Here is a 19997-nt window from a genome sequence, read left to right as displayed (position 1 = left end):
ATTTGTGTTTTATGGTTACAGAGACTGAGACCCAAAGGGTTTAATCAAGTTATTTGTGGTTAGTCAGGTAAGTAATGGAGCCAGGTGAGAGGAATAAGGAAGGAAAGAACAAAAATAAGGAAAAATAAAAATAATTTAAATAGAAAAACAAATAGAAACTAATTTCTAAGATGGTTGAAGAAGGTGGCATGGGAAGAGGGATATAGGCAAAGTTTCTTAAGGAAAGGTCTTGAAGAAAGGAGATAATTGCTATAGGTATTCTAGGTAGAAGGAACAGTATGATTAAATAACAGAGTGGAGCATGAAGTATGTCTGAAAAACAGCAAAAGGAATATTTAGCTAAAGTGGAGATACATGTGGTATCATACTCAATCATTTATTCAAGAAATATTTATTGAGCAATTACTCCAGGTCTGTATGGGAAAATAAACCTAGAAGGGAAGTTTCAGACTAAAGAATGAAGGTTTTAAATGACAGCATAAAAATCTGTACAGACATAAGCATGTATTGGGTTGCCATTGAAGATAAGTAAGGCTGAATGTGACTTGTTCTGCACTTCAGAAATATTAACCTTTCAGCAATGGATGGAATGACTATAGTAGAGGTTATGAGTTTACTTAGTAGGTAGGTAACTATAGCTTGGTAGGTATGTGGTAACAGGGAGAGTCCGTACTGGGACAGCAGCTCCTATAAAGTGGAGGGTGGGGATTTAGTATCAGGGGAATGTTTATAATTTGACACCTGCCAAACACAAATCATCAGGGAGAAGTTACAGGAGAAAATGGTCTCCATCAGAAGGATCAAAGTAGATGACATTTCCTCATTCATGAATTCTTTTTAATTAAAAAACAAAGGAATAAGTCATGTGTATGATTTTTTATTTTTATTTCATAGAAAAGCCACTGTATAATGATTCTGTTTATAAATGATCTCATTTTCAATGTGAAAATATTTAATATTTAGTAAGTAGCTTTGTGACTCCTAACACATGTCTAAAGACCTTTGGTCCTAAAATTCCTAATTTCTCAAATTCTGAATGAAGATTCCTTAGCCAATGATGGAACCACAGAAGACCATTAGTAATCTCAAAAGAAAAAAGTGGGTGGGGCACAACAAAAAAGTATTAAAAACTGAAGGATTTTTCTTCCATTGTATAAGTATTATTAAAACCTGGAGTTTTAAAAGCTACATATATTCAAATTGTCTGCATTATAATAAGGTGCCTTGACATAACTCACAGTGTTAAAATTATTTCCACTCTCTGGAAACCAAGAGTGTCCTTGTTAAAGTGTAAAAAGATTTCGTCTGCTCTCAACTACTCGTTCTCACAGCTGAACTGTCACAGCATGAAAACATTCCCCCACTGGTGAAGCTTTAGATATCTATTTCTCTGGTGAAAGAGTGCAAAAGGAACTGAAAGAGTTATTGACAATTCATACAGTATCCCATATCCCATTAGAGTACAACTACAAGCAAAGAAAATATTTTAACTCTGAAGACAGATGGGGCAACAATGTTTTAAATGATTGTTAACTTCACTGAGTAGTACTGAAAATGTCAAGATTGTAGTCTATCAGGTCTGAAGGAGACTCAAGATTATACCAGAATCTACTTATAAGAAGTCTATTTCTTTGTCCTGTTTGCTAAGTCAAAGGTTAATGAGAAGTACATTGAAGAAAACACCTTCTGTGTTACTGCAAAGTTACTTCTCATGCAACATAAAAACGTAAATGAAAAAGTATTTTAATCTAGTTCTTCACTAACTTCCTTTAAAAAACAGCTTTATTTATGTATAATTTACATGCCATAAAATTTACTCTTTTTTGTGTGTATTCAATTCAATGATTTTTAGCAAATTTACAGAGTTGTGCAACCATCACCACAATCTAATTTTAGAACATTTCCACCATCCCAAACTATTAACTTTTTTTTTTGCTTGCTCTTCTTATTTTTTTAACATCTTTATTGGAATATAATTGCTTTACAATGTTGTGTTAGTTTCTGCTGTATAACAAAGTGTATCAGCTGTATGTATACCTATATCCCCATATCCCCTCCCTCTTGTGTCTCCCTCTCACCCTCCCTATCCCACCCCTCTAGGTGGTCACAGAGCACTGAGCTGACCTCCCTGTGCTATGTGGTTGCTTCCCACTAGCTATCTGTTTTACATTTGGTAGTGTATATATGTCCATGCCACTCTCTCACTTCTTCCCAGCTTACCCTTCACCCTCCCCATGTCCTCAGGTACATTCTCTACATCTGCATCTTTATTCCTATCCTGCCCCTAGGTTCTTCAGAACCTTTTTTTAAAAATTAGATTGCATATATATGTGTTAGCATACGGTATTTGTCTTTTTCTTTCTGACTTACTTCACTCTGTATGACAGACTCTAGGTCCAGCCACCTCATTACAAATAGCTCAATTCGTTTCTTTTCATGGCTGAATAATATTCCATTGTATATATGTGCCACATCTTCTCTATCCATTCATCCGATGATGGACACTTAGGTTGTTTCCATCTCCTGGCTATTGTAAATAGAGCTGCAATGAACATTTTGGTACATGACTCTTTTTGAATTATGGTTTTCTCAGGGTATATGCCCAGTAGTGGGATTGCTGGGTCAAATGGTAGTTCTATTTTTAGTCTTTCAAGGAACCTCCATACTGTTCTCCACAGTGGCTGTATCAAGTTACATTCCACCAACAGTGCAAGAGTGTTCCCTTTTCTCCACACCCTCTCCAGCATTCACTGCTTGCAGATTTTTTGATGATGGCAATTCTGACCTGTGTGAGGTGACACCTCATTGTAGTTTTGATTTGCATTTCTCTAATGATTAGTGATGTTGAGCATCCTTTCATGTGTCTGTTGGCAATCTGTACATCCTCTTTGGAGAAATGTCTATTTAGGTCTTCTGCCCATTTTTGGATTAGGTTGTTTGTTTTTTTGATATTGAGCTGCATGAGCTGCTTGTATATTTTGGAGATTAATCCTTCATCAGTTGCTTCGTTTGCAAATATTTTCTTCCATTCTGAGGGCTGTCTTTTCGTCTTGTTTATGGTTTCCTTTGCTGTGCAAAAGCTTTTAAGTTTCATTAGGTCCCATCTGTTTATTTTTGTTTTTATTTCCATTTCTCTAGGAGGTGGGTCAAAAAGGATTTTGCTATGATTTATGTCAGAGTGTTCTGTCTATGTTTTCCTCTAAGAGTTTTATAGTGTCTGGCCTTACATTTAGGCCTTTAATCCAACTTGAGTTTATTTTTGTGTATGGTGTTAGGGAATGTTCTAATTTCATTCTTTTACATGTATTTGTCCAGTTTTCCCAGCACCACTTATAGTAACTTCTTGATCTAAGATATTTCTATCAATTCATGGAAGCCACTGGTATCTAAAGCTACTATATATTCAAAGCCACACAAATTTCTGCAACTGAGCAGGAAAAGCACAAACTAACCTCACTTTTAATGACCTTTATAACCAATCCTCTATGCTGGCACTGGGAAGAAAATGTTCAGGTGCTTTCTCTGAAAGTTAAACCATCCTAAATATTCAGTTATGGCACATAGTCTTGGAAAGAAATTAATTATATTTTTGTTGGTAACACATTTCAGGCTGTTTACACAGCTGACATTTCTCAGCTGTACCCAATTCATACCCTAAGCTGTGAGGACGATCTTATTTTGTAGCAGATGCCTCCACTTGAGTGATTTAAATAAGTATAAAAACACCATCATTGCCTGCAACAATATAGATTACAAGCACCAGCTTTATGAGTTTTTATAGTCCTAATGAAAGAAAGGTTTCATGACATTTCTTTGGCTAGAAACTCCTTAAAAGACTACAGTTATAAGCAATTTTTGCCAAAACTCAAGCACTGGAGTTAGTGGATCTGCTATGGCACCGATTAAAAGCAGCTTGGCCCTAAACATCTTTGTTGTATCAATCATGAAGCTCAAGGCAACATCCTGCCAATGTGGCAACATATGCTCTGGGGAGGTATAGGCAGGCATCACTTGACAGGTTCTGGGACAAGGTGGAAATATGAAAAATGAGGCAATAAGAATCAAGCTTCTTAATGGAGATTCCCTCTTGTGTCTGCTATGACTTATAGTACCAGGTAGCATCACAGACTTCCATATGGTAAGTTTTAGATGCTTTCCATATTTTCCCATAGTAATGAAATTGCATAGAACTCTTTGGTAAAAAATTAAATAAAGATCATTAAAATGTGAGATCATTAAAATGTGAGACAGTGCCAACTCAAGTCAATGCTTTAACAACTAAAATGTATAAGGTACTATGTTACAGAAGAATTTACTGTATTTCACTGATTTTGCCTATCACTCTTGGAACTTGCTTCTGATAAGCCTATTTCAGCCTGGTTTCTACAGGTGTGGAGCCCAAGAGCAGCTGGCATTTCCAACCCTATTAAGACCCACATCTCTGGACCTTATTACCTTAAACCAGACAATTATTTTTGCTTCAAACTTTTTATTATAGAAATTTTCAAACATACATAAAACTTGAGAGAACAGTACAAAAAAATCAAATATACTCATTACCCACCTTCAACAATGATCAACAGACAGCTAATTTGGATTTATCTATATCCCCACTCACTTCCCCAACCCCAGAGGTTATTTTGAAGCAAATCTCAGGTACCATTTCATTTACATAAACCAGTCAATTCCTGCCTGTGATCTCTTTCTGAGTTATGTTAATATTAATTATAATACTGACTCTCATTTACTGAGTGTCTACTATGAGGCAAATACTGTATATATATATATATATATATATATATATATATATAATCGCTAATCCTCATTACAGTTCTTCAGATCAGTGAGGTAACTGAAACTCAGAGAATTTAAGTGACATGCTCAATCTTAATTATTTTCTTCTATTAAAGTTATTATTTATTGTAGCAGGTTATTAGACAATGCTAAGAACATTTCTGGTTTCCTCACGTCTTCTCAGGTAAACAGAAAGCTATCATTTATGTATGTTACTCTCTTAATTTTATAAAAATAATGTATCACATTTTCTATCAGTCTAATGGGGAAAAAACAAACTAAAAACAACAACCACATCATTACTACTTAGCCATGGACAACGAACCAATAACTCTAATGATATACTATAATGTCAATATTAAAATCAGTTGTTTATAAATAAATGTAACTGCCTATACACAAATAATTTTTTTCTGAAGGGTTCACTTAAAAAACAAATTTTGCTATCTTCTGATTATATTTAAAGTTTCATAATCCATAAAACATTTTTCAAAGGCACAGTGTTTAGATTGTGGAATAATTAGACTCAAGTGACATCTACATAAACAGATTGTTCAAAAATGTTTCTGTCTTCCACAAAGAATTCCTTTAGATTAAAGTATATGATGGTAGTGCTGAGACAGGAGTAGTAATTATTATCCAGATAGAAATGTAATATTTACTAGAAAATAAGAAAAAGGTAATTAAACTCTTGGCCATAATCATTACTTGGGTATTTATTGTTAGAAGATGTTTACAAAGTCTTAACATCTTTTTAGCCCTATTTACTTTAAAAATAAGACTTACTTCAAAATTATTGAAACATTCTAATTTTTTACTTTAAAAGAAAAATGGGTATCTGGTTAGAACAACCAAGATTATGATAAAAGTAGCCAAAATGGCCTCCTCAGATGATAAAATTTACTCTCTTGGAAAATAATAATCGCTGGAAACAGGACAGAGATAGGAAACATTTCAACATTTACAACAGGAAAATTATTATGAGTAGATGTAATAATAGTTAAAACTTACAGACTAGGTCTTTTCTTCCAGTTTTTTATGGTAGTGAAAATTATGAGTGTGTTTAAGAATAGAGTGCTATTAATATTAACTATAAAAAGTAACTTTTTAAAGTACAGGTCTAATTACGGGAGATGCAGTTTTAAAATTAAATAAAATGATTAGGTTGATTTTGAAGTACCTGTAATTTAGGGAAAAAATTTTTGTGTTTGGGACATTTCATTAGTAATATCTGAATATCTGTATTTTTTTAATCAAGGAAAAATTTAAGTCAAAGTAAGCAGCATCAAGTTCCTGATATTGATGTTGTAACATTACCAAGAGAATGCTGATATACTTGGCTTATGACACCAGTTCTGCAAGTGAACTCAAATTATTACAATTCGTCTTATCCTCAACATTATTTGATTTATAAAATTCTTCCAATGGATTCAAAGCATTTGATTCTGCTTAATATCACTGCCAATTAGACTGAAAGTGGCAAAAGAGAAAGGAGGATATAAAACTGCCAACTCAACTGTCACTTACGGAGTCATCTGTGGCAGAAGTTGGCCAGCCCTCCCATAACTGATGGCGAACAGGGATACTCGTAAGGTCATACACATTTCTCTTTACCTATAAAAAGAAAAAGAACAATTAAAATAGGGTTTCCACATGACTTATGTTAGTTGCCAGTCAATTTATGTGATACACTGTGTTTCCTCTGTTTTCGAGATTCAAAACAAGAATCTGAAACTAGAAAAACACAAATCATAAAAATTTTATTAAAAAATCTAAACCAAATTTAAACCAAGGTTAGATGAAATAATAGTTCAAGAAACAACCCCCCACCCCACCCCGCTGATTATTTTTATGTTGCTGGATGGCTTCAAGTTTCTTTTCAGTCAAGAAACTTCAGGTACACAGTTCATGTAGGACAGACTACATGACCTAATTTATAATTATACATTTTTATAATCTATTTAATTTTAACAATGACTCAAGATATGCAATGGTTCAAATAAAAGATACGTTTCTAGTTTCTAAGTGGGACAGAAAAGGATGTTAGTTTTTTTTCCAAGGGGGTGGAAGGAAAAACCTGAAGCTTCCTTCATTGTTTTATGTACGTTTCAAAGATATAACTTATTAATAAAGCAGCAAAGGGTTATTTCTTTGAAATCATTCCAAATTAGAAACTATTTCAATAGAATATTTATTAGCTGAGAGCCATCCATTAATATGCTATTTAGGCCCTTCCCCAAAAGAAAATATAGTAATGATAGTTTTTATTTTAAATACTGGTAAAGTTAAAAAACTGTTTCTCTCAAAAGTAACATTATACCTTTTAACTTTATTTGTTTGTTTGTTTATTTTTGGCCACACCCACGCGGCTGGTGGGATCTTAGTTCCCCAACCAGGGATCGAGCCTGCGCCCACAGCAATGAAAGTGCAGAGTCTTAACCACTGGACTGCCAGGGAATTCCCAATACCTTTTAACTTGAAAAGGAGAAGAGGTAAGTAATTTTTCAGAATAAAGTGTTGGAAGGTTAAACTCTTTTACCCAGTAATTATCATATCTTTCTTTAGACTTTTTTTCTAAATAGATTACAAAAATTCTCTTTCATTCCATATTTACAAATAAAATAAATTATCAAATCGTAAGAATGAAGAGATCATCCACCTTAGCTAACTCTTCAGGCTAGTTTTGGGGCTACCCTGCTGTAACAATGAAGCTAATTTTGAAATGCTGCACATAATAAGTTCTATAATGACTTCAATGTGGAAAACAAGCAGCATTCATTCATGTTTTTAAAATGCAGAAGTCTGAAATATCATGTTGTCCAATTACAGCATTTTGTATCACATTACTGTTTACTATACATAAACACATCTAAGTTACCCTTCCAGTGAAAGAGAGAAATATATTCACTGGGGAAAGAAAGAAACAAAACAAAACCCAGAACTTAATCTATTTTTATCTCTAATGTACACCTGTGAAAAAAGACTTGGTAAATGAGAACTGAGGCGCTTGGGGGCATGGCTTGATCCCTACTCAATTCAAACACACAGCTTTTTTTTCACAGATTGTTAGCAATGGCCAGTCTACCATGCAGTATTTTGTTTATGGTCAGTCACATCAAGTTTGGAAATTTTCATTAGTCATTATCAACCCAACAATTTAACCAAATGCAATCTAACCTCTTACCACTTCCACTAGCTAGGACTATTCTGTCACGCTTAAACATTGGTGCTCTAGGGGGAAAGGTGTTCCATACACACAAAATATTATTATTATTGTTTATTAATAAAAAAGTGAGAGGACAGAAGGAGTATGAGGAAATTTGAGGCCTCAAGGCAAAAAATTCCTTTCTTAAAGTTAGTTTTAATTATGTTGTCTAGATAAGCCAAGGGTCAGCAGCTATTCTGAAGGTAGAGGGGAAGGCAGGACAAATATTTACATCTGTTGGAAAGGTGGCAAGGCTACCCTTGCATTGGAGAATATACACAAATACTATCAGTTGAGTATATAAACAAATAACTCTGGAGTGAGATTCTTTAAATTCCACCTTAATTCCAAAACACAACAACACGGTATTATGAAATAAACAGTATTTTTCTTCTTTCATTAACTCATCTGTAACTGCGCTGAATGAATAACATTCCTTTGCTATTCTAAGCCTGAAAAGCATGTTCTGGCTATAGTGTTATGTTGGTATAAAGCACAACGCCAGACTGATGTGCTGAACAAAAGTGATCAAAGTTAGAGTAATGTTAGCCATTGCACAAGTATTTGGCTTCATTGTTCTCCCCAGAATGACATCTGTTAAGCAACTTGTCATAGAATAAACTGGTTAATGCAGAAAGAACTTGGCTGAGAGGGTACAACGTAAACCATATTTGGCTAATGTTTGATTGTTCCGATGGAAAAGCTAAATTCACAGCGTTTCTGAAAGTAAGCCAAAAGAACCTCGTGTTAAACCATAATCACTAAACAACAACATAAGTGAAAACAAATTAGTTTTTCAAAAATAATTCCATGTTTATCAGTGCTGAAACCACAGGCAGATTTTATCATTATATGGAAGAAAGACAAGTGATAAGACAGCAAAAGTACATAATGAATAATGGTCTTATTAACAGAGATTAAAAAATTCTACTGTCTTTATTGATGGTCTTATTTAATTAAAATTTTAAGTGACAATTCTGTAGGGAAGAAAAAAAAATCAGAAATGTACACAAAGCAAAAGTAAAAATGATTCTTTTAAAAAATTAGTATTCTAGGAAAGCTGAATGACAAAATATAGCTAAGTATAAAATGATGCAGATGAATTTATGGTCATCATGAATCAAATGAAGGACACAGTTTTCTCAGAGAGAGAAGGATGGAGGAACAGAGGAGGGAGAGAAGATGGACTAAAGGGAAGGGGAGAAAAGGGGGGCCAGGCGAGGGGGAAGGTTGAGAGACTGAGTGATTTGAGAGATTTAAGAGCACTTGAGAGAGGCAGAAAGAACACACATACAGGCTAGGATGCTGTAGCTGGCATGCCCAGCTGCAATTATTGTGCTACTTCTGATGGAGTTTCATCTTTAGAGATTTGTGTTAAATTCCAGTTAAGGACAAGTGGCACTTCACAGGGTAACATTTCCTAAGGGCCTTTTTGTCTTACATACTTTCTTTGATCAGCATTGGCTCAAGATTATGCTGAATCTTCATAATCTTTTCAATTCTTGTTATGCATTAAGCTCTAAATCTATGAGATTTTAGGCTGCTAAACTATGCAAATGTTTCAATTAGTTCTGAAAAAATTTAATAAATGCTTTGATTACCAGCTGAACATTAAAATTATGTTACAAACTATACTGTATTTGGATTAAGTGTTCTGGATTGACAATAGATTTTCCAGAGCTTATTTTCCAGATTTTCTAAAAGGACAGTTTCACTTCTCCCCCATTGCTTCATATAAGACAGTTGTTTGTGACTAAGAAAAAAATATTTGAATCAGATTACCTTGAAATAGTACAGAATTAATGCAGTATTGATTTATTTCCTTATATTTGTTTTCATTGTTAATAAAACAATGTAAGCAATGATCTCCACTTCAAACTTCATATTTCCTCATTGTGGAAATTTCAATGATAAACACAGCACTGGGAAAAAGATCATTTTTTTATGACCTGCTCGAAATAAAATTATATAAGACATTCATCTCCCACAAAATTTTGAGTTCCATAAATTTTCAAACAGTTTTATATTTCAGTTAAATTTTATCAGAATTTCTTAGAAAAAAAATTCTTAGGAAGTTATTCTGCTAAAGGCCGAATTTTGAGGCTCAGATTAGCCTTAAATGAGCTGTCTGTAGCTATTCAAACTGAAAAATATAAAACTTGGTAGATAACTTTGTCAGCTATATTTTATAGCTAAATGTTGTGAGCTAAACGTTGGTCACACTACTGAAAAACATTTTAGGGAATTTTAAATTTCATTCAGGTATTATCCAAGTGAAAGCAGATTCTGATTATAGAAAAGCCACAAAGTTTGAGGTATTGTGGCATAATGAGAGGCAGAGAACTAGATTTCTAGTCCTAATTCTGCTGTTACTGTGGTGCAAGTTGGTGGAACCTGAGACCTAGTTTATTCAATATTCGAAAAGAATAAAACAAGATCACTACTGATTTTCAAAGCTCTAAAATTCTATGATTTTTTGAAAATATTGGAGTTAATCCCAGATACAGGAAAATAAGAGCTAAATATATTTAAGATAAACAAGTAAAGAGGGAAAGTTTAAAACCGTAAGACTAGAAAATGAAAGAAAAATAGTAAAGAGTGACTAATACAACATATCAAAAAGGAAAATTGCCAATAATTTCAGTTAAGAAATACAGATATAATAAACATTTTAAGTGAATTTTTTTTCTTGGATAAAGAAAAGTCTTAGTTTTTGCTTTTAATTACACTGAAAAGTCTAGATTTTTTTTTTTTAAAGAAAAGACTAAATAATACTCTTCTCCCAGGAGATCTCATTTAAAAATAAAACCTGTCATACTGGTTTTCCAAATAACTATTTCATCAACCAAACAGGCTATGGTTTTGCCAGAATACTACAGGCTAAGTGATACAGTTGTAAAGTTCTATTAATTTATTTCAACATCTTTAAAATTTTGAAATCTGGCCTATGACTTTTCACATATCAAATATTTTAATATGGCAAAAAATAGAAACCAAATATTTAATTGCTTAGAACAGTTATCAATTTGTTAGCACTCTAGTTTCTAGATTTTCTGAATTAAGAATACTATGACAGATTACAACCCTTACGGAAAAGCACCCTGAAACTACATATATGTATCTCATTCTCTTATCAGTCTTAGAAGAAAGAGGCCTTTGGTCATATTAGAACCCGAGCTTATCCAAATTTTAGAGTATCAAAATTTGAACTCCAAGTAATTCACACCATCAAATGATGCTCCAGTTAAGAGTTTGCTAAATAATAACTGCACTGAATAAATAAGTATTTGTGAGTGTGTGTGTGTTTTAAACAAGACATACAGACTAGGCTTAGTTCCAGTTTCTTAGCAATCACTGGTGCTCTGAAAGGCTTATAATAGTTAAGAAACCAATCACTTCTGATACAGACTGGGTTTTGAACACATACTTCATATCTAAGGACTTTTCTTTTTCTTCTTTTTTAACATATTGTATACTCGTTGCAATTGCACATGGATTTGTTTTACTATGATGCAAGTTAAAACCCTCCTAAAAATCCTTCTTGAACAAAAACACTTGAAACCGGATGGTGCAAGGGGAATGAGAAGGTGGCATCAGTAATCAAATGTTAATTAGCAAGCTTTTTTTTCCCCCTTCCCTCAGGGCTGGCCTGTGTTGGAGAATTCAAATCAGAAATCAATGCTTCAAGTGTTTAACTATTACTTCTTCTCATTAACCATTTAAGAGACTCAGCAATTCTCTCCTCATAAAAACAGTAACTCGAGACATTTCTTTTTCTCAAATACCATCTTTCCAGAAAACAATGAGGATGTTGTTTGAAGAAAACTGTAAAATTGAAGTTGCTTTCAACCAGGCTTTAGGCTGAGTTCTGTTCTATTAAAACATTTTTTGGCTCTAACTGAATTCTTCATTCCAACAACTGTAACTAAGTTTTGCTTTGTACCATACTTTAAAAACTTATTTCACCTCTTACTTGTCTGCAAAGAAATCTGACAACCGGCATCTTAAGAGATTACTGGGAATGATGACAATAAAGCTAAGCAAATACGGAAACTAGTTTGAATGCATATAGTTAGAAATGGATTTTAGCCATCCTGAAAAACTACCAAGGAAAAGATTTAACACTTTCATTAGAAACATGGTTATATTCAGAATTTCCTATCCTAAAAGTTTGGTGTGGGTGAAAATGATATAAAAATTGCAATGTTAGATCATAAAGTAACTGAACTAATGGCCATAAATTTATTAAAATTAATTCATATCTTTAGTTAAAGGTTAAGCCTGGATTTTAAAAGAGAACTCTTAAAGAGTGAAGAAAACGTTTATAAATGAGCAAGGTTGAGTATGTTTCACAAATGGGAACAATTATTTTTCTGCATCTGTGGTTCGCAAAGTGTGGTACCTGGACAAGCAGTATTAGTATCACCTGGAAACTATTAGAAATGAAAATTCAGGGGACCTGTCCCAGGCCTAGTGCACTGGAAACGCTGGGACCCCACAATATGTGTTCTAACAAGCTCTCTAGGTAATTCTTACCAAGCCAAAGTTTAAGAAGCATTGTGTGAGTTATAGGCTCTCCTAGATAGCCATGTCTTTCTAACTTACTGATTCAAAAGTTCTTTGAACTCTTGCCTAAGGTAGCTAGTCCTTTTGAGAATGAACATGATTAATAATTATTTGTTAGGGAAATTCTAGAAGTGCTGTAATTTTTTCAATGATAAAGTGATTATTTTTAGTCTAAGAAAGTAATGAAAGATAGCACTACTTCACTACAGACTCCATAGCACTGAAATAATTGATAAATAATAATCTTCATCATTGAAAATCTGTGTTAATCTTCAGTTTTTCTGCCTTAAGTTTAAGTGTGATTGCTTTCTGGCTATAATATATATTTGGTATTACAGTAAAACTGCAAATCCACAATAAATGATCTATTGTCACACTAAATAAACTTGGAAGACACCTGTACCTATCAGCTGAATTGAGGAAATGTCCCTAAAGACCAGAGAACTGTTTGAAGCAAAGGAAAGACTAAACAGTTTTTGGTTTGTTTTTTTGGTCTCTCTCATAGGCTACCTGAAACAAGACCCAAAGGAAAAACAGTGGGAGGTTAACCTCATATCAATCAGTCAAGACCTTATCCTAGAAGGCAATATTTCCTCTCTATACTTTATGGAAACAGTGTTAAGAGCAAAGTTTTTCCAACAATGGCCTAATAGATACCATAGAAGCGAATGTTTTTTATTGTCCACAATGAATCAAACATCAGTCACTCAGTCACTCATTAAATGCTCTTAAAACTTCCCCTTTTAGAATCAGGTAAATTAATTTATAAGTCCTTCCACAAAGTAAAACACTAATTAAGTCAAAAGTCGATCCTAGGGACTTCCCTGGTTGGTACAGTGGTTAGGACTCTGTGCTCCCAATGCAGGGGGCCTGGGTTCAATCCCTGGTCAGGGAACCAGATCCTACAGGCATGTCACAACTAAGAGTTTGCATGCCACAACTAAGGAGCCCATGAGCCACAACTAAGAAGCCCATGTGCCGCAACTAAGGAGCCCGCCTGCCGCAACTAGACCCGGAGCAACCAAATAAATAAATATTTTTTTAAAAAGTAAATCCTAGAAATAACTGGAACAAGTATAAGAACATTTTTAAGGAGTTTTACTTTAACCTTAAACCATTTTATAAAGTTCAATTTTATGTACAACTTTAAAAATTGGTCACATAAACCAAGAAATACTTGTATACCAGAAGTACTTTGATTTTTAAGTCTGAATTTTAGTAGACAAACCATTTGTTATAATGTCAGAAGCGGTATACAAGTTAATCTTAAGGACATAATAGTACATGTAAGCCAAATATTTAGCTACAAAGATATTCACTGCAGTCTTATCTCTCTCTCTCTCTCTCTCTCACACACACACACACACACACACACACACACAATTGGCACAAATTTAATATCCAGTAATAGGCTAAATCCAGTCTGCTGTCTGTTTCTGTAAATGAAGTTGTATTGGAACACCACTACCTCCATTTGTTTACATACTGTCTGTGGATGCTTTTGTACTACCATGAGGGCACACCTGAGTAGATGCAACAGAGATCACATGCCCTGCAATACCTAAAATACTTATTATCTAGCCCTTTGCAGAAAAAGTTTGCTGACTCCAATGGAGAAGAATATTTAATAATGTAAAAAGTTGTTAAATATTAAAGAAAAACCAAGTTACAAAATTATGCCCATTTCTGTTTATTAAGTTATACATATATGTATATGTACATATGTATGTACACTAAATATATGCACAGAAAAAAAGATATAGAACAAATGTTAAAATTTGTTCCCTCTGCATCATGGGATTATGACTATTATTTTCTGTGTATCTGTCTTTTCTAAGTGTCTATTACTTCTGCGGTAAGAAAATTTTCTTAAAAATTTTATTTTCATTCAAAGTAAAGATATGTACATGGAGTCAGAACAACCTGGTGTTCACTTCAGCTGTGCCACTAACTATCTGAGTGACCCTGAGGAGAGGAAAGGGAAAGGAAAGAGAAAGGCAACTGAACATTTATTGAGCATCTTCTATAGACCAGGAACTAGGTTTTATGTTAACATATCCTCACAATAAACTTTTACATGTACTATTATCTTCGTTTTACAAATAAGGAAACTGAGGCTCAGAGACAATAAATAATTTGCCTAAGGTTACTCCAGTTAGTAAATGGTGAGATTTGGATTTAATTGAGTTCTACAAGACTCTAAAGTCTAGATTCTTTTATGACTATGACATATCTTCTCTGAGCCTGAATTTCCTCTTCTATAAAATAAACGGTTATTATCTTTAAAATTTTTTTTCACCTGACACTTTTATAATTGTAACGGGTAAGAATTTTCCATAAGACTCATTACCCTTACTCTGAACGGTGAGCATTAACTGGTAACAAGTAAGAGTACGAGTGACCAATTATGGGTGAACACTCTGTCAAGAGAGTAACTGAGCCTCTTCATACCTGTTGTGCTGTAACAGGCAATGAAGAGCAGTTACAGGCTGTCAGTTTTGTACTTTAAGTGCTGTTAGAGGAAGGACAACTGCAAGAATAAATAGCAACTTGTTATTGTTTCAATGACTGAATGCTGCCTTCACAGTAAGAGGGTTCCTGGTGTCACACACAGCTGGGAAAGAAATAGCAAGATAAAAAATTTTCAAGTAAAATAAATCAAGGTAAAAGGAGAAGAACAGTTAAAACAGTAAATAAACTTTATCGTGTGCGGGTTAGCAAAGGCTCTTCCTTGTACATACTTTTGCCCAATGCCGTCTGAGTCTCTACCCAACACTAATGATAAGAGTTTCGTCTGGAATAAAAATATAGGAAGACATTCACACTATGGGCCTGCTGCTTCTACTTTGCCAATATACAGTAAATCAATTTGCCCCATCTTGTTATTCCAGTTTTCCCTCTCTCAACGGTTGGGCACTGTTGCGAACCCCTCTTCTGTGCTTTTGATTTGCACAAGTGAAACCCTGATCATATATCTGTCTTATTTGCAACCTCTTTAAGTTCTAAAATAAAATTGCATCTATAAGGAAGACGATGTAGGGCAATGCCATTAATCTACTCTGCTAATTTGTTTTTCACAGAACTGTATTTTCTTTTAAATTTTACACACACACAGACAAATTAAACTACTTGCCTTGCAAATGTCATTCACTTAGTTAATGCCTAAGTCAGGATGATAATGCAGATTTTAAAAAATTCTTAATCCATTTCTTCTTTCCTCGTAAGAATTTTTTTCTTTCCCTTAAAGGACCATTGCTTCTATAGAAACTTCAAAAATTTTCAGATGCTGGCAGTCTTACTGTTTTTGGTGAAGACCCATCTTTATATTTTGACGAAGACTGTGTGTATCCTTCCCCACTCTGGTAGCAACACAATGATGCTCAGACATAATGTTTATGTTTGCTTTGCTGCTGTCTGTTGCCCATCCAGGCTTTTGCCTTTCTCTGAGATGTTGAAAAAAGTGGTGGGAACCATCAGCAATGGAACGTCAGTCTATAATCAGGTCTCTAATAATTTTATCTTTTCTTGTTAACAAAAAAATGCAAAAAACAAAGACAACAAAGGGACTTAGTGTGGGGGTCTGCCATGAATACTAAAGTGCCTGGGGGTGTGGCTCATCAAGTGAAAATAAACCATTCAAGTCACCCACATCAAGGAGAAAGTTTGGGAACAACTAGGCCAGTGTTTGCATTTGGGGCCCTGGAGTCAGGAGAGTTACATTTCCCTTCCCTCTGCTTAAACAAGGCACCAAAGACAACCTACTTAACCTCTCCTTTTGGAAATATTAAGTAGTCTCCAAAGAAGAGCCCTGAGAGATATTTAAAAGTGTGTCTGGTCAGGTTTTCTGCTTTTAACTTGCTACTTTCCAAGATCAGCTTAATTTTAGCATTACTCTCTCTGAGATAAATGTGGGTGGAAGGGCAGGAAGGATATCTTAAGAAAAGTAGCTGCCTTGGCCAAGAGCAAAGTTATAATAAGAGGATAACCACCAAAATTACGTACCTAGTTAATTTTAGGTGAATGAGGTAGAGTTGGAGACTGGTTCCAAATGACAATTTAATTAAACCTTTCAAAGTGAATTGACACCATGAACGAAAGTCTAATACTGTACACTAAACCCTAACTAAGGACTGATGATGCCAATGCTCAGAAGCTCCACACAACTGGCTTTTAATTGAGGCAGTTAAATCACACCCCAAAGGTTTTACTGTTAGGACTGGCTCTGAAATGAAAATACAGCTGATTTATAAAGAAAATAACAGGAATACCTTAGTATCACCTCTTAATGTATTATTAAGATCAGAAAAAATTTTAATCGCATGATTTATCAAATAAGCAGGCATTCTAAATAAACAGCCTGAAGTCTCCTGTTAAAAAAAATTACTCCTATTTATTCATTAACAAAGCTATTCCTTAGCTCATCCCTGCCATAACCTACTCTATTCAAAACCATATGGGAAAGGACATTAAAAAACCGCCACAAACCATGGACTTCTGGTATTAGTGCTACACACTGCATACCCCTATTCATTATTCTACCTCCCTTGTTTAATCTATCATTAAGATTCAGTGACCCTACACTAAATTTAAAGCAGATCCTTCCTTCCTCCCATGCCTAAATTCACATACTTTTCTAGTTGGGGATGCCCTCAAGTATTAACAACTCTACGGGGTTTCTCTAATCTCAGCTCTGAACTATGTCATGCTATAGAACCAAGAAATTGCTGTTTTACATCTCTAACTATGAAGGCTTCCATAAAAAAGGTCCATATAATTTACTTAATAAGATAAAGGGGGGAAAAATCACCATTTAATAAGTATTTTTTTCACTGTATATGGTAAAAAAGGCACATGGAGACATTATCATATGTTGTGTTGTCTTAAAAGTGAATAATACCTAAAGGCATTACTTCAACTGTATTCATCACAGAAATTAGAGTCTTAAATAATGATGAAAATGGCAGGTGTTGACTATCTTAATATATGGAAAATAGAAACATTGTTTTAAATATATAGTTGATAACCATTTTGGGGAAAAGAGATTTCAAGAAGTTAAGCAAAGTAGTATTTCTAAGACACATTAAACTTCATTTTCAAATTACAAACAAAAAAATCTAATGTAAATGTGGCAAAATAAGGGATAAGGAATTGTGTATATGATGGCCTACCAGCTGCTAAAAGAACTTTCTGTGATGACAGAAATGTTCTATATCTGTGCTGTCCAATAGGGTGGCCACTAGTCCCATGTGGCTACTGAGTAATTAAAACACAGCTAGTGTGACTAAGAAAAATGATTTCAAACTTTATTTCACTTTAATTAATTTAAATTGCCACATGTGGCTAGTAGCTACCCTACTGGATAGTGGATTAAAATGAAGAAAGTAGAGAATATACAGCAACACAAAAATATACCACTGCTGTTTACTATACTATATATACACGCTATATATACTATGTATACTATATATACATACTATATACTTAAACATGCTTCAACTCATTATTTCTTTATAGTCCTTGAGACACAAAGAAGAAATATTGTGCTAAATTAATTTTTCATACTTATTCTTTCATTGTTTTTAATAGGAACTATATGCACTAATTCCACATAATTAAAGGAATAATGATAGAATACACGTAATGATACCTTACTTGAAAAAAAAGAAAAAGAGCAATAATGAACTATAACATATTATAATAATTAAATATCCAAGACAGTAGAATATTCTTTAGTTAAAAATGTAAGCTTATAACTTACATAGCTGCCACATTATATGGGTCTAATTATTCATCAATTCATGCATTCATATATAAAATGGTTACCTGGGAATGACTACAATGATTTAGATGTTACTATAATAACATGTTTCCTGTACACCTGGCAGTTTTTTTTTTATTTAAGTGTGTGATGATTCAAAATTAATTCCTTCTTTTGGGCCAAGGTCCCTAAAACAGTCATAGAAGCAGAGCTGGAAAGACAGGTATAAGGGATGCTACAGCCACAACCAGTCTCATACGCAGTCCTTTATTGATTCAATAAGTTCTTACCGAGCATCTATTACTTAAGTGACTAAAATACAGCAAAGAAAGTGGGGAGTAGACGAGATACAGATTTCTACACTCCCTTAAGGAACCAAATCTAGTTGGGAAGAAAATGAATGAATTGTTATTTACAACACACATACACTTGTTATAGGACTTTTATTTTAAAGGTAATGTAAAATTTTTATTTTAAAGGTAAAATGACTGAATAAATGAATGAAAAAATTACAGATAGGACTGAGTTAAGAATTAAATATAGGGCTTCCCTGGTGGTGCAGTGGTTGAGAGTCCACCTGCCGATGCAGGGGACACGGGTTTGTGCCCCGGTCTGGGAAGAACCCACATGCCGCGGAGCGGCTGGGCACGTGAGCCATGGCCACTGGGCCTTCGCGTCTGGAGCCTGTGCTCCGCAATGGGAGAGGCCGCAACAGTGAGAGGCCCGCGTGCCACAACAAAAAAAAAAAAAAAAAAAAAAAAGAATTAAATATAAAACTTTTGCCTCCTTACAAAAGTCATTTCATCTCTTTATTAGTGCTAAAAATTAGGGTGACAGTAAAATATATTTTAAAAGAAATACATAATGTATTGTTAACAAAGTGCTAGAAGAATTTCTCACTGGACTTATCAGTATAAGCAACTAATAAACCTGGTCTAAGTTTAACAAGTACATTCACTGAATGCTAATAATTCATGAGCATTCATTCAGCTGTCCAGCCAGTCAACATTTATTGAGTGTGTCTACTAGAGGAAGGCACTATTTTGTAGTAGTGACTAAAAAGACATGACTAAAAAGACAAAGTCTCTGTCTTCATGGAGCTTACCTTCATTCTACATAGTAGGTGTATGGTGGGGGGAGGGGTGCGAAAAGAGACAAAAAAGAAATATGAATATATAAACAAGATAATTTCAGAATTAGGTTAAGTTCTACTCCTCCCAGCCATTCTCTACTTTGGATGGGTTGAATCCTGAATGAGAAGGTACAAATCCCAGAAAGAGTGTTCCAGGCAAAGAAAACATGAAATGCAAAGGTTCTGTCAGATGCTTTACATACATATATATATTTTCTAATTCTTATTATCAACTTCAATGCAGTTTTTATTCTTTATAGAAAATGCAAATGAGGGTCCAAATTCTCCAAGTACATAGCAGAAGCAGGATTCAAAAAGAAACCTATGGGACCCTGAGGCACTTTCTCTTTTTTACTGTTTATGATACTTCCCCCCAAAACTAAAACTAGTTTTCCAGTAGACCATTACCCCCCCCCCAGTCCTTACCAAAGAACTGTTACCCATACTTTTCACTTACTTGGCTAACCCCTCCTTCACAGACATGCATCAGTTCAACTAGACTAAATAATCATAAATACCAAATTACTGTCAGGTACAAATTA

The 19997-nt window shown here is 34.2% G+C and overlaps 1 protein-coding gene across 8 annotated transcripts in view; it reads right to left on the bottom strand.

The window, feature by feature from the left end:
* The window catches only part of FAF1 (Fas associated factor 1), a 494094-nt gene that overhangs the window by 180017 nt on the left and 294080 nt on the right, over positions 1-19997 (bottom strand). For 7 of the 8 annotated variants that reach the window (XM_073789929.1, XM_019937835.3, XM_073789930.1 and 4 more), the window contains one exon: positions 6322-6408. The exons of the other annotated variant lie outside the window; for it this stretch is intronic. In XM_073789929.1, the coding sequence (XP_073646030.1) occupies positions 6322-6408 (87 nt within the window). The remainder of the gene's footprint in view (positions 1-6321; positions 6409-19997) is intronic. 8 annotated transcript variants of the gene reach the window in all.

This window comes from Tursiops truncatus, chromosome 1 (genome assembly GCF_011762595.2).
Source record: "Tursiops truncatus isolate mTurTru1 chromosome 1, mTurTru1.mat.Y, whole genome shotgun sequence".
NCBI lineage: Eukaryota > Metazoa > Chordata > Mammalia > Artiodactyla > Delphinidae > Tursiops > Tursiops truncatus.
This window is presented reverse-complemented; position numbering and strand designations above follow the sequence as displayed.